We start from the raw sequence: 16,984 nt of genomic DNA on the forward strand, positions 1-16,984 counted from the left end.
AGTTTCTTGGCTCAAATCCATTCGCATACAAATCTCTCTGCTCCCTAGGGAGAGGGGAAAGTACTGCAAAAACTAGCATGAAGATCCATATCAGCTGGGGCTCACTGGAATGTCTAAGCAGGACTCACAGAAGGGAAGATACGTTTCTGTTCCTCTTTTAACAAATATGCTGTAGCCACATCTGACATGTTTTTGGTGTGTCTATCAGCTTAAAGAGTCCCAGGCTGCTTGCAACTGCCCCGTGCCACTTCATTCTGTTGTACTGGCTCAATTGTTTGTGCAGCTGTGCAGTAAAATGATTCTGCTGGAGCAGGGAAGACTATATATTTATAATTTGTATATATATTTATAATGTTTATGAATTTGTTTAAGCAGCAGGCTATTTTTCAGCTGGATCAATTACCTTATTCATGACATGGCCTCCCACGCAGCTCTGCCAGCATACTGGGGAGCCAAGGCCCTGGGAGGATGAGCGCAGCCTCCAAACACCTGGACTTGTAGCGATTGCAGGGAGCAGGTCTGAAATGGAAATGAGAGCGTGTCAGAACCCCTTGCTGCTTATTCACACCTCGGAGATTACTACTGTGCATGTCCCTCCGTGGAGAAAGTTATGTGGCCTTCAGAATTGCTGTTGGATTTTCTAAGTTGAGAGGGAATGCTGAGCTAAATCGTTAACTTAATTGAAGTATGTTGTGTAACATATCATAGTAGCATACAGTGGTTGTGGTTGCATTAAGAGTATTTCAATATAATTTTTTTTCCCCTTGAAGTTAGCCTCATGAGCAGTTTTTAAAATCTGTTGTCAAGCAATAATATTGGCATCTAAAATCAGGCTGCCATGTCTATCAGAAGTGTAGGAGACTTGTCTTTCACTACCGCTAAAGAGAATGGGGTAGATTACGGTGTGTTAGCTGCGCAGTGTTGCAGGGTGAGAGTTTGCTCCTGGGCAATTACTGCAAGGCTATTGGCATGGGGCAATGCCATCTTGTGATGATTTAGCCCTGTTTCAAAGCTCTGTGGTTCCTAAAAGTGAAGCAGGGTAAAACAGCCCGATGGTGGAGTGTCAGTCAGCTGCGTTTTGTTTACGGTGAGTTTTTTAGCCTGGCTTCTGAAGTAAATGATTCATGCCGTCTTTCTGTCCCTACCCCTGTTAAGGCTTGAGCCTCTTGGCCACCCTGAGGAAAAGAATATCAAATCTGAGAGACCTTCCATATAAATAGGTGCCCAGGACGGGAAGGATGCTATTCGAGTTGCCTCCTAGGGAAAGGGTGCAGCGCAAAGTTTGTTAGACTTGAGAAAATTCGTACAGGAGAAACAGATGTTACGAATTTGTGGACTACAGAGAAGCTATACCCAGAGCTTGTACCCTATCGTGAGCTGACGAGGGAAGTTGTAGGAAGTAAGACGGCATTACTGACAGGGATCATGGAACTGCTTGGTTTTGTTTTCCTTATGCTTTTTGATGCTCCCAGCATCGCTCCATCAAGCTGTAGCAACTCTTTAGTAACCAAACTGAAAGGCTTTTAAGAATGCAAACCTGAAACAATCCTGCAGGCGGCTGGTGAGGCTGCAGTAGCGTAGGGAGCAGTCAGGCTCCATTTTGGATGCCTGACTCGGTTGCTATTCCGAGTTGCTCTACGCTGCGCAGTGCCGCTTAACTTCCCGCTGTTTTCTAGCTACTTAGATGATCAGTCCTCGGCTTTTTTTAAACCGGCTGCTTTTGTGGCATGCTTCCTTTCTGTCAGGAGAGCACACAGTAACAAAGGCATGTTTTATTCTCTGGCGGGGGGTTGAAGAGTGTCTCTCTGTAAGTCTGTTAGAGCCCAATGCCAGGAGAAGGCAGCGGTCAACTGCTGCGAACTAGCCGGGCTTTTTCTCTGCTCCAGACCATGTCTAACTCCGAGACATTCTGTGTCAAAATCTGGGTGGAGGTTTGGGTTAGGACTGAAATCGAAAGACAAAGGAAAGGATAACTAGCCTGCTCCTTTACTGACTGAAAAAAGAAACAGCAACCAAATTGCCTTCTCTGCTGCCTGTTAAATGCCTTTTTGAAACACATGCCGTTCTTGCAGTTCTTTAACTGCTGCTGCTCCTTGCTGTTTTTCCAGGAATCGCTTGCTCCTAGGTGGAAACCCAGTCATTTGCAAAATGTGAAGTAATACATCTTGAGTTGTAAACAAAAGGCAGAAGCGTGATTGCCCCCTCTTCTCCCCCTCCTCCCCCCACCTTGGGTGGTTAAACTAACATTTCTCTAGTACCTCTGGAAGACTAGTATTAGAGGTGGTCGGGCTGATACTTTGCTCTTGTGAAGAAACATGTTTGTCCCTAGCTTTCCTGTCAATGTCTTGGTGTTTTACTGATTTTTGCTGTTCTGACGGAGGAGATGAGGGAAAGATACTGTTAAAGCTTCCAGCTGAGTGAGCCTAAGGCACAAAAGGAGGAAATGAGGTAAAGAAATCACTCATCTCAGTAATGCTGTGCTTTTTTGGTTCATCTTATCACATCTCATTACTAGTTAAGTTCATGTTTGGGAAGAAAGGTGTTAAATTTCTTGGGCATTTCAAAAGCCCTAGTAGAGCAAACCTAAGATTTCCAGTCCAGTTGTGCTACCAACTGCTGATTAGATGGAGCTCCCACTGGAGCCTGTGGATGCTTTAGTTAATTGGCTAGAGGGACCGCTGAGGGATGCTGTGTGATATGATATGTATGTACCTGGTGATGATCAGTCCTTGTGTTCTTGCTTGGAAAATCTAGAATGGCTTTGGTACAATGCTGCTTGTAAATACTAATGTAAATGTGCCAGGCTGCTTTAAACTGGTGCAACGTATAGAAAGAAGAATCTTCACCATACTCTTTGTTTTGCTGTTGCCTGGATGCTTTTAAGTCTGTAATAAAAACACTGACTTAATATTTTCTTTCAGTCTCCAGAGGGTGCTGAAGGCAAGGATGCAGCAAAAGTAACTAAACAAGAGGCAAGTGTATTTTTTTTTTTTTTTTAATTTATTGTGGCATGTAATTATTTAACTGGAGATCTGCAGTCTTGCATATCAGAAGACTGCCTTGCTTTGGCACTTCTAGTGAGGTGTTTTCAGAGGGAATAATGACAGTAAACCACATTTGTAGCTTATCTGGCATAATTTCGTTTTGGTGCACTGAGGATTCATACAACTTAGTAGTACACAAAATAAATTTCAGAAACACTTAGGGCTTTGATAGACAAGCTCTGGTGGATCTTGTGGCAACAGTCTCTAGCGGGTTGGCAGAAGAGGGTTAATGCACACACCTCAGCCAGTCTACTTCAAAACTATTAATGATGGAAGGGTGTCTTGAATTAAGATACCAGGCTGTAAACTCCAGCAGCTGACAATTGTGTGTTTTCTTTGTCTGAATTTAAGGGCACAGTAACTTCTGTCAGAGAAGGCAAGGAGATAGCTGGTGATACCTTGACCTTTACAGTAAAGTTTGCTAGTGTGTCATAGCCCTTAATGAAAATTTAAAAAACAGGTAGAGAATTCTGAGGATTCATTTTCTTAGGTTGTCATCTCTTGTGGCAGGCAAAGTTAAATCAGGAACTTGAAAAGAATAGGTGAATATTCAAATAAATTAACAATTAATTGCTCTTCTTGTAAATCTTTGAGCACATTTGAGCAGAAAAAACAGTCTAATGAAATTTTACACTTTCTGAATTGAGAAGTTGGTTGTTGCTCTGGCAGAAAAAGATGGTACAGTGGAAATGTCAAAATATTTCAAACAATAGTATTGTTTACAATAAGCTCCTGAAAGAAACAGGTGGAGTAGAAAGGAGGTCTGAGAGGAATGGATTTTGATACTTCAGTATCTTCCTATGGAATTTCCTAGAAGACAAATTAGTTTCTTCTTCATAAAGTATGAAAAGGCTGACTAAATCATAGTAAAAATATAATCTCCTTTGCTCTGAATGAATGTTTTTCTCTGTCCAAGTTTAAATATTATTTCTTCAAGAGCCAGAAAAGTGAAAGTTTCTTTCCCTAAAAATCTGAGACCTGATTGCTACCATAAAGAAAAAAACCCAAAAAGCTTACAGAAATACACAGGCTCTCTGGGGGGAGCCTGCTGACTCTGAAATATGAGGGCTCTTAGAGTAGTCTTCAGTCAAGGTGAGATAATAGTCGCTGTTGATGCTACAGAAAAAAAACCCCACAACATTAAGATAGTCTCAGTAGATACACCTGTAGCTCTTAGTGTGAGGATGAGGAAAATAGTTGTAGAATTAGATTAGAGACTGTGGGAGCTCTTGGAATAGGTGGAACTTCTGTAGGAAGAGTGGCTTCAGTCTGAACCGAGAGACCTATGTGGATGGCACTGAGGAGATCTTCTGAATTATTTTAAATTAAACATCTGAGGGGAGACTGGCAAGTTCCTTAGAGCACATAGGATGAAGTCAGAGCTCCCGATCTGGGTGGGGGGCTAGCACAGAAGCCATAAAAGTTTGCATCTGAAAAGGTAGAGAGCAGTGTTGAGAAATAAAGCCCTGTTTAATTCATGCCTATGAAAACAGTTGAGCCAAAATTCAAAAGCTGCAAATCTAAATCTGGGCAACTTGGACTATCTGGCTTTAAATGAGGACATTGATAAAATGAGCAACTCAGAAATTTGTTGGGAGACTGTGATGCCATGGCACAAATTATACAGGGTTGAGAGCTAAGTTGCATTAGTGGTAGAATGGCTTTCTGGTATGGGTCTTTAATATTTTTCTAGATTAATTGTATCAACAAGTACAGCAGAATCCTTTATGGATTGCCAAGCCATGTGTAAATGGGAAGTATATAGTGTAGAAGTTGTGCCAGGTGTCATCTGACCACAATAATAGAAGTGGCAGTGGGATGTTAAGGGAGATCAGAGAGGCTCTGAGGACAGAAACAGTGTTGATGGAGATTTCAGTTACCCTTCAGAGATTTGGTAAAAGGCATGGGATGGCATTACAAAGGCAAAAAAGTTAAAACTATAAATGCTTGCTTCCTGGAGGAACAAATCAAAGGACCAGTGAAAGGTTAATCAGCTCTTTATTTGGTCCTTGGTAGTATGTAGGAGCTAGTTAAAAAGACAGTTATCAGAGAACTATTCTGTAATTATGACTGTAATATATTCAGGTTCATCGTTCTTGCAGGAATGTAAGTGCAAATAAACTCTGTTATGGTAAGATTTGATATCAAGAAAGGGAATTTTATTAAAAATGAGAGCCTGTTAAAAGGAGCAGCTAAAAAGTTTAGTGGTTTCGGGTGGCAGAGAGGCTTTGTGGTATACCATGCTAGAGGCTTCCAGAAGTGTGTAAATGTGTATTTATTTTTCAAAAGCACCCCACCCCAAAAAACCCCCAGCAAAACCCCACCAACGCTCAGAATGGCTTAATAGCAAAATAAGGGAAATTTATTATTTTTGAAAGGTGTTTTTTGTGTTGATGGGAAATAATGAGGAAAGTCACAAACCTTCCAGCATGGCAAATGTGAAGCTGAAAAATGGTAATGAAACTCCTGCTAGGGAGAATTCTTAGGGAGGTTCTCACAGTGGAGTCTTTTCTCATGGGTGTAGAGTCTGGAGGACATCCTTTAACTGAGTGTGAGTGAGAACTAGACAGTATTCACCAGCAATTGCCAAACTGTTAAGTGCAGTATGCAATTTACTGCTTGCATTGACCTCAGTACTAGAGTAACTGAAGGTGATGAAATGCTTCCAGGACTTTAGATAAGGGATTCTTCTGGAGGATAAAGCCTGTGAGTCTAGCTTGCAAAAGTAGTTTTAAAAAAAAAAAAAAAGTAGATGGAGACAAATGTATAATGGGAGAGTCAACATTCATTTGGCAGAGAGAAGTCATACTTCAGGCAGTTGAGTTCTGTGTAGAAGTCAACAGGTGTAAGAATGATAGTATGCCAGTTGATATAGTTGACTTGCATGTAAAGAACACTTTTTTATAAGGCTCCCCAAGCAGGTTCTTAAACTAAGCTAGCATAGACTAAAGGATAGATCTTCCTAAGAATTGGTAACAGGTAGAGATATGATAAGAGAGTAGGGAAGTAGTAGTTAACTTTCATAATGGAGGAGAATTATCAGTGGAGTATTGGAAGGATTTGTGTTTGGGCTCGTGCTGCTGAATATATTCATTAATCATCTAGAAGAGGTACTAGAAAAATGACAAAATTTGCTGAAGTTTATGAAAAATTGTCAGGGTAGTCAAGTGAGAGAGACTGAGAAGGCTGTTACGTCACTGATAACTAGGTGATAAAATACCAACACAAATTCAATATGGAGAAATGCAAATTAATACATGGGGAGGGGAAGACAGTGATGGTCATCAAATCAGCTGTTAATTGGGGAGAGACTGCGAAATCACTGTGAATAGTTACTAGAAAATGTCAGTTCTTCTAAACAAAAGGTAACAAGAATATAGGAGAAAATACTAGAGGACAGAGTGTGAAACATCAGTTTATCAGAAGATTAATTTGTTGTGCACCCAGATGTGGGACTATTAAATGAAGTTCTCCTGACTCTTCCTTAAAAAGGCTGTGATAGAATGAGAAGGACACCAAGTATAGTAGAGCAAACAGAGGATGCAGCTTAAAAAAACCAAAAAAAACCAAACCAAAACCGAAAAAAAACCCCAAACCCCCAAACAGTCTGGATTTTCTAGGATTCTTGACTTTTTATATAATGGAGGCATGATAAAATCATCAGTAACACAGAGAAAGGCAGTCAGGGAATTATTACTCATGTAACCTGAAAACAAAAGGAATCTAGTGAAAGTAAGAGGCAAGATGTTTAAAGGAAAAGCAACAGAAGGGGAAGGTTTTGCTTTTTGTTTTCCATGCAGTGCATAATCCTATTATGGAACTCAGTGCATCATCACAGGATGTTATGGAAACTGAACGTATAAATGGGTTCACTAGGTTATTAGACAAATTTATAGAGAAATTCCAATTTATGGAAAAAATGAGCTATGGGGACTATTAAACACATGATGTGGGTATAATATCTAGGTTGGAAAGTTCGCAACTGTAGATTGCCAGAAGCTGGTGCAGTAGAAAAGTGCAAAGCATTGTTCTGTGTCTGCTCTGTTTCATAGACTCTTTCTGTAGATGTTTGCTAGTGGGGCAGTGCCAAATGGACTGTTGGGTGAGCTGCTAGTTTCTGGGTTAGTACAGCTGTTTGGAGGGGGACAAGGGTTGCAAAAGCATGTTAAAATGTGACCTTTGCTGACTTCACTGCAGTTCCTCCCTTATAATCAGATAACATGAAATACATACAAACTCTGAATGAGAATTAAAATGACCTACCCATCAGGCATTTTTAAGGAACTGAGGGTTTATGCTGTCTTTCTTATGGCAATACAAGCCTTCTGTGAAACCAGTCGTGGAACAGGAACAGTTGGGGATTATGGGAGGGAATTATAATTTATCTAAAACACCATATTATCTTTTAAAAAGTAGAGCTAGCATAACATTGCTATGCCCAAATGCTGAGGGATAGAAATTATCAGTTAAGAAAACAGATTTGTAGTTAGGAGTTCTTTGATTACCTGACCAAGTGAAATGCTTTATTTAACCTGTTGTAAAATAGCGCTAGGCTGCTTAACAACCAGTTGATATATTAAATTGCCAAGAAAAGAGATTTGCCTTTTTTTTTTTGTTAATGATGCATAAATATTTGATAGCTGAAAATATCTTCAGGTGTTTTTTGACAAGACTTCTATTTTGCTGGACGCAGACCTGAACTGTTCACTACTGCTTTCCACTAAGAATAGTTAAATGGCTCCAATGAATACAAATTACTGCATTCCTCAGATATTAACGACAGCTTTTTCCTGTTGCAAGATGTGTGGAGCCATGTTTTTTCAGCTCAACTTAAATGCTTAATATGTAATTAAGAAGATATTTTTGATTCACATTTTAAGCTGTGTTACATTGGATATTTGTTGCAGTTGAGTTGTCCCTTTATTTTGGCTACAAGTGTGATTCCAGTTTTATGACATAGACCAAACTTTAACTCTGATAACCATGCTGTGTAACTGGATCATGGGTTCATCTGTTTTAATGAATAGAAAAATATTGTGAACAAACTAATGAGCTTACAACTATTTCTAAGACTTAATTCATCTTCAGTAATAAATTTATCACAAAGAACAGAGTGAAATAAAATTTAATAAGGACAATGTGTTGCAGTGATAAAAGTGGAGGAAAGCAGAATAATCTGACTTTCTTCTTTCGTTTTGAGAATGGTGTTTAAATAGAAGAAGTAATTTCTCCCTCTCATCCTGCAGCTGTCTTTGTGCACCTGGACTATCATGGACTGGATGGAGTGTGCAGGGAACTGAGGAAGTGCAAGGACTTAGTTTCATGTTTTGAAATTGCAGCACACTGATATCCTCTTGGGAAGGATGTTAACTTTATTCTGCTGTTAATTAGATGGTATTTTTACCCACTATTACAAGCAGCATCTGCTAGGTTATAGAGACATCATTCTAAGTATTTATGAGAAAGGTTCAGTGTCCTGTGCACAGGTAGTCAAGCTTGCTGTATTTGTGCATCTTTCATAGAGCAGCAAGGGACTTGGAAATACTTGTAAAATAGAGGAAGAAAAAAAAATTTAACCATATGGAGATTTAGATGTTATAATTCCTGAATGGTTTTTATTACTGATTTTCACATCACTTTGTCCCTTTAAAATTTAAAATTTGTCCCTTTAAAATCATCCAAGGTGAGGAAGATGGGAATTGTGTTTGGCAATAGAGATGTATTTTGGTAGGGGCATGTTTTATGCTGTCATCATGAAATGACTGATATTTTGTTGCTTTGGATACTGTTTGCTGTGAGCCTATAAAAGTGTTTTCTCCTTTTTTTTCTTTCTCAGCCCACAAGACGATCAGCAAGATTGTCAGCTGTAAGTATGTGTAACAGCTCTTGGTATATACTTTTCTAGGCACATATGGTTTCTCAGACCAAACAGGTTTGTTATATTTTGCTTGATTCAGTTTTTATTCTTGCCGACAGATGTTTAAGAACTCTAGAGCTAAAGTTATCTGTGTTTTCTTGGTTTCAGGTTTTCAGGTTTCAGGTTGTTCTGACAAAAGATGTATTTCCCCACCTCAGTGCAACACTGTCTGTTACGTGCAGTATGACTTCGTATCGTTTTACAGGCTGATGTTAGTTGTGGAAATGCAGCTACGTCTCTGGGAAGGAGAAAGAGCAGTCCTTTAAGGACTTAATTTGATGCCACTACTAGTATTGGGTTTTAGTTCCTCTTCTCTGTTAGAACATATCTTTTTTTTTTTTTTTAAATTTTTTTTTTTGTAGTGACTACTAATCTCCACATTTTACTCTTAGAATGACCCCCAAATTGCTTTGACTGCTAGATGAGTGAGCTAATGAAAATGGGTGTGTATAGTGATGAGGTGCATTTTTGTGCATTAAGGTTTTTCAGTCTTTTTCCTAGATGCATACTAATGAGCAGGAAGTAAGGGAAGGTGTGGGGTGGGGGGAAGCTGGGGTGTGGAGGTGGCTGCCTGGATTCTGGTAATGTCTAACACATTGTGCAACTAAAAATGTTTTATAGAAACCTGCTCCGCCAAAACCTGAACCCAAACCAAGGAAAACCACGAAGGTAAATACTCTTCTTTTTAGTTGCCATCACTGTAGCCAATAGTAAGCAAGTATACGTTTTCTTTGCATTGCAAACAGTTCAATTCACAGCGTTTTTGTGAGGCATCGGCTCCCCTGCCCTCCCTGCAGCTCCCTGCTGCTGCTCCCCCCCCCCGGAAGAAAAACAAATTAGATCATTCTTTTCTTTCTGTTCCACCCCTTCCTGGCCTCATTACTGGCCCAAACAAAACGTCTTGCCTGTTTGATATGCAGACCATGTTAGTTTGTAGTGAATTCCTAGTTTAAGAAGAATATTTACCTTTCCTATACCTTTCCTGAAATGTACAGGTTTGGTTGAGTAAGGTCTACCTGAGACCTAGCAATTTCTACAGTAGGATTTGAGATCACTCTGTCTGTGCCATCGTGTTGCCTTGTCTAGAAGGGCAGTACTTCATTTCATAGTGAGAAACTCTTATCTGTTCTTGAAGCCTGGCTGTTGCTGAGAATGCACAAGTATAATTAAAGGTGAAATTAAATATATTTAAATTGAATGGTTTGGGTTTTCTAGGCCAGTTACAGTCAAATTAAAATCTTATTAGTGTCTGAAATACCTTTTCAGGATTTCTGCATATAAATCACGTACTTCAGAAACTGTAGATTTATTTGTGCCCAAGAGCAATGTTAAACAAGAGCAATTGCTTCATTGGAAAAAAAACATGCTGGAAACTGAGTCTAGCACTCCTCACGCTTAAATTTTTCAAGTCCTTTTATTGGTATCTCAGTTGGGCAAGTATCAGGATACAAAGTCCATGTGTAAAAGTAAAACTCTATGACTTTGAACATGATTTATCAAATGAAATTACCAATAAAGTCTTGCTGAGTCCATCCTGCTCCCCTCCTAAAAACAGTATTAATAAAGAAGGGAATATGGTAGCTTCTATAGCTTCGTGTACATGTTGTGAAATGAGCTAGGTGTTATGGAGTCAGTCTAAACTGCTCATTTCGGGCGACTTGAATCCTTTACAACTTTATTCTAAGTAACTTTTTAATACAGTAATCTGCTTTTTTCAAAACTCTTAACTGGATCACATTTTAAAGAGTATGTTAATCTTGGTCTCCTAAACAGAAAACAGCAAGTGTGTGCTCTGAACCTGCTAGTAAAAAACCAAAGATGGTATGGATTTGAGAGAATTTTTAGTGTTAAGAGCTTGCAGATCATGGATTTACTAAGTCAAGTCCTTAGCTTGTTCTTTCGTAGGTGCAGAGTTAGGGCTATACTCACACCACCAATAAGGGTCTCAGTTAAGCACCACAACTGCTGTGTAATGCTGAAGCTGAAGTGTGAAAGGAGTAATTCAGGCTGCCCTGGAACTAGGATTACTGGCACTCCCTCCTCACTGCCCCACTCCTGTATTGGGGATCCCTGGGGAAAGGTAGTTAAGGAAGGGAGACTGACCTTAATATCCCTGTTCACAGCTACTGTTGCCATTTTGCATGGAGAATTTGGAGCAAATGATCAACATGGAAGATCTCCACAGTGTTTATCAGAACTACTTTAAATACTAATGTAAAATAGTCAGTTAAATACCAATTAAATATTTATCCCATTGCCCTTAAAATCCTTAACCTATGTCTCTACTAGTCTTAGATGATAAATATAAATATGTACATAGAGCAAAGATTAAAAAAAAAGTAGATTTCAACATAGGAATTGTTTAAGAGCAAATCTCCAAATGAAACTGTAGCTGTTAGCATAGTTCCTTTTGATAAATTCTCTGCTTTGTGTTGCTGCAGATGGAATTTTATCAGTGTTTGCCTCCCCTGTGGATTGGTTGGTTCTTTCATTGACATGGAATGAGCATCACATGTTATCAAACTAACAAAAGGACAGCCAACAAAAATGCTTAATTTTTTAAATTAATTTAATATTTCATGTTAATTGAAAGTGTGGTGCTGTTACACAAACTGTGGTGTTTGTGCTTGGCTGAATAAGCTTTCAATATACTGTAACTGGATTTGTTCATACAGATATCTTGTATATACCTCTGTATAATGCAGCTCAGCTCTACCAAAGTAGTTTGAGGGGGTTTTGTATCCCTGTAAATTAGCAGAAACAATAAAGAAGCAGACATCAGCATTTTCTAGAAATTTTGAGAGTCTCTATATGACTGTTGTGGATATACATTTTTCCAGGTAGTCTTTAGCTGGTTTTCTGTCTCAGTCCAGCACGTGCAGCTTGCCAAGATTTGCTTTTCAGTTCATATGAAGGTTTTTGGGTGAAGATGTAGGGTGCTGGCTACTCATACAATGTCTATGCCCATGTTTTTAATCTTCTGTCAGAAGGAACCTGGGACAAAGGCCAACAAAGGTGCTAAAGGGAAGAAGGATGAAAAGCAAGAAGCTGCAAAGGAAGGTACTACACCATCTGAAAATGGTGACAATAAAGCTGAAGAGGTACTTTCCACACATACCTCCTGCTGATTGAATCAGTGTTTTTTTTAATTATTCAGCCTTTCAGACATTGATAGCATGTTCATAATGTTTCTTTTTATTGCCCATAATGTTATTGCAGATTCGCATCTCTCGCTCAACTGTTAGTGTTTCAACATCCAGAGGTGCCCCACCCAGCACACTGTCAGTAAAAGGGCAGATTGAAACAGTGAAAGTTAAGGGTACGGTAGAGCATTCAGCATGTGTGCAGTGAATAGAAACAGATAGTAGTGTGGTGCTTTTCAGTGTGAACAATGGAAGCTGACAGGTAAGGCTTGTATTGCTTTTGAAAAGCTGGGACCGATAATTTAAGAGAAGTGTGTGAATGTACCTGTTTTGTTTGTGTAAATGTAATATGGACATAGGTTTGAAACTGAGCTGTTGCAAATAAGAAGTCGAAGGAGTAAGGGTAGTTGGGGTGTTTAGGTATGTAATGGCAATTTACTATAGTAATTAATTTATTTCTTTCTTCTCCGCAGGCTCAGAAAACTGAATCTGTAGGTGACAAGAATGAATGAAATATCATGAAAATTTTGGGTTGATTTTATGTACCTCTTGGACAACTTTTAAAAGATATTTTTATCAAGTATTTTGTAAATGCTAATTTTTTTAGGACTATGATAGTTGACATATTAAACTGTATATGAACATTTCCCTTCTCATAACAGTGCTTTTAGAAATTCCCATTGTTGCCAAGTAATATAAATATCAACTTAATATTGCAAGGTATGTGTAAAATTGGATCAGCATTCCATACACTTGCTTTAAGAAATTAAGTCTTGTGCATATGGTGATGTTTTTACTGTGCGTATTTGAATTTTTCATGCAGTTTTTCTAGAGCAATAATCAGTGGTGCTTTTGTACTTAGGGTTTATGTGATTTTAATGAAACATGGATAGATGTGGCCACCTGCTGACTATTTTGGGTTCTTTTAATGGATTAAAATAAAAGGTCTCCTTGCCTGCAAAACTACAGCCTCCTAATGTTTTCTCTAGATCTGAGGAATGCCTTACTCATATTTTCAACTGTTACAAGGAAGACTAAATGATTTGGCAACAATTGTTTTGCATGCAGTCTGTTTGCTTTTTTGCTGATGTCTGATTACAAAATACCCACACAGGAGTAGGAGGCTGGGATTTTCTGTGGCCCACAACTTAAGGGACTTATAGATACATTCTTCATAGATACATTCTTCAGATATGCTGTCACAGGGTGAGTAGAGTTGCCATACTCTATCAGGATATTGTGTCTGTAATGAGCTATCAATACAGAATGAATTGCTTGATTGATAGGGGCGTACAGTAACTTAAAAGTAGCTTTGTTTCTCCCCCACGCTCTTTTCATTCGTTTGCATCGTACTCTGTGGAAACCTTTCTTTCTATCTGCAGCCTCAAATTTAATATAAATAGTAATTGCTGTTCTGCTTCAGCTGAGGACAGTTGTTAATACATTGAAATCGCTGTTAAACAGCGCTATATATTTGGTACCTGGTAGAAATGGAACAATGAAAGTTATTTTTGAGGTGATTGTGGTGATATGGTAGATTAGCTAATGATTTTTTTAGTGTCCATGTTTCAATTCTGCAGCTCATTCTAAGCACCTTTTATAATTTTTCTCCTTCTCTTTTCTCTAGGGGCCCTGGTATTTCTATTGTTACTTCTGGGATGGGAGGGGTGAGAGAAAAGATGTTCCCTGTTCTTCAGTAACATTGATTTGTATTGCTCAAGTGGTGGCCATTATGTCTGAGGATATCTTTTGCTTGTTTAAGTCAATAAATAAATGACTGTTGCCTGACCTAGCGTTCCATTTATTCTTTGGGAAGAAATCTCCAGTTGCCTTTTTTAATTAAAACGGAAAAGAAGCCAAGCTTCTCTATACTTCAAAATTGAAGATTGATCACCGAAACCCTATATGCTAACTAGAGCAGTAGTTAAGACCTTCATTGAGATGAATGCCACCTGTGCTCTTGTGATAGGCTTGCTACAGCCAAATAAGAGGAAGCTGTTCTCTGCATCATGAACTTAGTTTTGGAGGAAAATTTAAACTAATTCTCTGCTTTTGGTGATGGAAGGCAGAGGGCTGTAACAAAACTTGTAGCCTAATGAGAAGGAAAGTCCATATTGTTATTCGGTGATAGGTACTTTGTAGTTCTGCACAGTACTTCTGATTTGCTTTCTGATGGACCCTGTTGAAAGTCTGTTAATCTAGACACTACAGTCATGGGAAGTTTAACAGTCTGAACTTCTTCACAGAATCATCAGTGCTGTTCCTAAGCATTTGTCGATTTACAGGTTTATCGTTCCTGTGAGGAGGGGTTTTCTATACTCTCATCATTTTGTGTGGATAACTGAGAGATTAGTTGCCTAATCCTATCTAGACAGTTGGAGTTCTTGAAATGACCCTTTTAACGTAGATTTAACTTGGGCACGGGCATCACAAGACACTGCCACATCTTTGGACAGGCTTATTTTAAGTGAGCTCCTTTTAATAAATGCCTAAAAGGTGGGCAGAAGTTGGGTCCTTAAACACAGTATCCTAACCTAGTAATTTTGGCACAAAATTATTCTGTTGGCTTGACCAGATTACGAGATTCAGCTCAGTGCCAGAACTCTGTTAGAAGGATTTAACAACAGAAAATCCACTTGCGTGAAGTTTAGTGAAACACACTATCCTGCTGATTTCACTTAACATTTCTGGTTTTTCAGAAGTACTTTGTAAATGTGATGCTTTCCTATCTTTTTTCCTCTATGTGTCAAGTTTTCAGAAAAACTTACAAAGCACTGTATCAAGTTCTAGAACACATTTTTTAAAATTAGAATGGTTGCACATTCAAACATATGTAGCTAGAGTCTTCGTGGGCAGCTGGTGATCTGCAGAGCACCTTCAGGAAGTATGTAAGTATTTTAGTTTTGAAGTGGCACTTGAAAGTGCCAGGTGCTGCATCTCAGCCATGAAGAAACTTGCATCATCAGTATTTAATGACTAGCTGCTTCACACTTGAACACAAGGTTTGGAGGGATCCCTGAAAGTGGTATTTGCCCTTTGTGGGATGTAACAGATGGATAGTTCAAGGTACATTTAATTTAAAAAAAAATTGGGAAGGATGGATTGTTTTTAAGTCTAAGGAGGGCAGGTACATCAGAAACAAGACAATGAATGATCAAAAAAAAGTCATTTGAGTAGTTAAAGGTCCACCTTCCCTTAGTTTTATATAATTCCTCTCGGTTGTGACTTTCTGCTGCTTCCCTATCCTTAACTGACCTTGGGCTAACTGGACATGTCAGCACAAGGTTACACTTGGTATTTTGTCTCTTCTAAATGGCAAAGGCAGCTTTTTCTGAATGGAGAACTGTGCAGATGAGATGCAAGCATTTAATGGGAATGCCAATGGAAAGTTAATCTTTATGCTAAACAGCAGTGAAAATTAAGTTGTTTTGCTACGTTTTGCTCAACTCTCAAAAGTTTGAGAGTTATGTGTTCATAACTGCAAAAAAAAAAAAGTAGGGAAGGGAGAAGGAATAGCAAGAAAATAAAGATCCTGTATTAGAATAAATGACATGTATATGTAAGAGTTTAATTTCTAGTGGAACAGGAAAAGGGTTTTTTGTATGCTCAGTTCTGTGTTTTGTTTGGGTTTTTTTAATGTAGTTTTAGAAGGGGAAAATAAGGTCACTTAAATGTTCAAGGGAGAACATGGTTTAAAATAAAGCAGTTCTACAATCCCAAGGTGTACATCATGATACCAAGCCTCAACAGCCACAATGTTGATTAAATTTCTACTGAAATTATACAAAATTTATAGAACTCTAAAGAGATTATACAACTGAGAAGCAAGTGGCCATTCTGTATTCTGTAAAGGTAAGGTGTCATCAGATGAGAAAGAGCAAAATAATCTGAAATGTGAAGGAGTCTGTGTCTCTTCTGAATAAATTGCTTTTGACCCGGCTGCCGTACTGGACCTGTATTTTCACTTGTGTCATTGTACCTGTAATACTGCTGGGCAGCTGACTGGTATCAGATTTAAAGCGACAATTTAGCCCACTATGTCAATTTACATTAAATAACTCGGTAAGCTTCTATATCTGAATCAAAGCACAAAAAGATACAGGAGACTGTCTAGAAACCTGTGGCAAGAACTCTGTCATCCTCCTAGCTGAAGGTTTATTATCATTCTTTTATTTGTAGGAAGACTTGAAGAATACTTTCACTGCTGGTTAAATTGCTGCATACATAACAGTCCGGAGATGCACTAGAATGTTCAGTGCCAGTATTTTTTTGTAAAGGCAAGAATTTTCTACTGCTGTTCTCCATAATAAACATACTTTTTGCTTTATTCAGAAATTCTGAACTTACTATAAAGCTGTTACTTGGCTAGATATTGCCAAATTGCCACCAGTTGCCTTCTATAGTGTCCAATTCTGCATTTATAATAAATCAGAATGAAATAATTATGGCTTTCCTATAGAGAATGGACAAGATGAGAAGTAAGTATTTTGATATATTACTCCCTTTGTGATGAACCATAGTATTAGCAACAAAGTCGTTCATATGTACCAAGCATACAACAAGTGTTTGGTAGTACAGCAAAATACTCTCCTCTTGTAAGCACCTTCGAAAGTGCCTATAAATGAGTTCTGGTGAAAAATGACATTTCAAATTTGTCTATTGATACTAATTAGTCTTGGGTTTTTTCCAGATGTGAATGGAAAAGGATATTTGCATACCTGCTAAGATAAGGATAAAGATAGTAATTTAAATTCATGCTCAAAAAAAGAAATGTGAGTGCATGAGGCCGTTGTGCTTAATTTTAGTACTGCATTTAAGTTACAGTAGTATAACTTGTAGGAATTTTTATCACTGTTTTGATTCTTACTCAGAAGCAAATT

The 16,984-nt window shown here is 38.4% G+C and overlaps 1 protein-coding gene across 1 annotated transcript; it reads left to right on the forward strand.

Annotated features, from left to right (window-relative positions):
• The first annotated feature begins 1,826 nt into the window (after positions 1–1,826).
• On the forward strand, positions 1,827–13,892 carry HMGN3 (high mobility group nucleosomal binding domain 3). The gene is made up of 6 exons (XM_010565821.1): positions 1,827–1,931; positions 2,922–2,972; positions 8,881–8,910; positions 9,583–9,630; positions 11,949–12,062; positions 12,578–13,892. The coding sequence occupies exons 1-6, from the start codon at positions 1,827–1,829 to the stop codon at positions 12,614–12,616; spliced, it is 387 nt and encodes a 128-aa protein (XP_010564123.1). The 3' UTR covers positions 12,617–13,892.
• Positions 13,893–16,984: the final 3,092 nt, after the last annotated feature.

This window comes from Haliaeetus leucocephalus, unplaced genomic scaffold, assembly GCF_000737465.1.
Source record: "Haliaeetus leucocephalus isolate CR32 unplaced genomic scaffold, Haliaeetus_leucocephalus-4.0 Scaffold195, whole genome shotgun sequence".
Lineage (NCBI taxonomy): Eukaryota > Metazoa > Chordata > Aves > Accipitriformes > Accipitridae > Haliaeetus > Haliaeetus leucocephalus.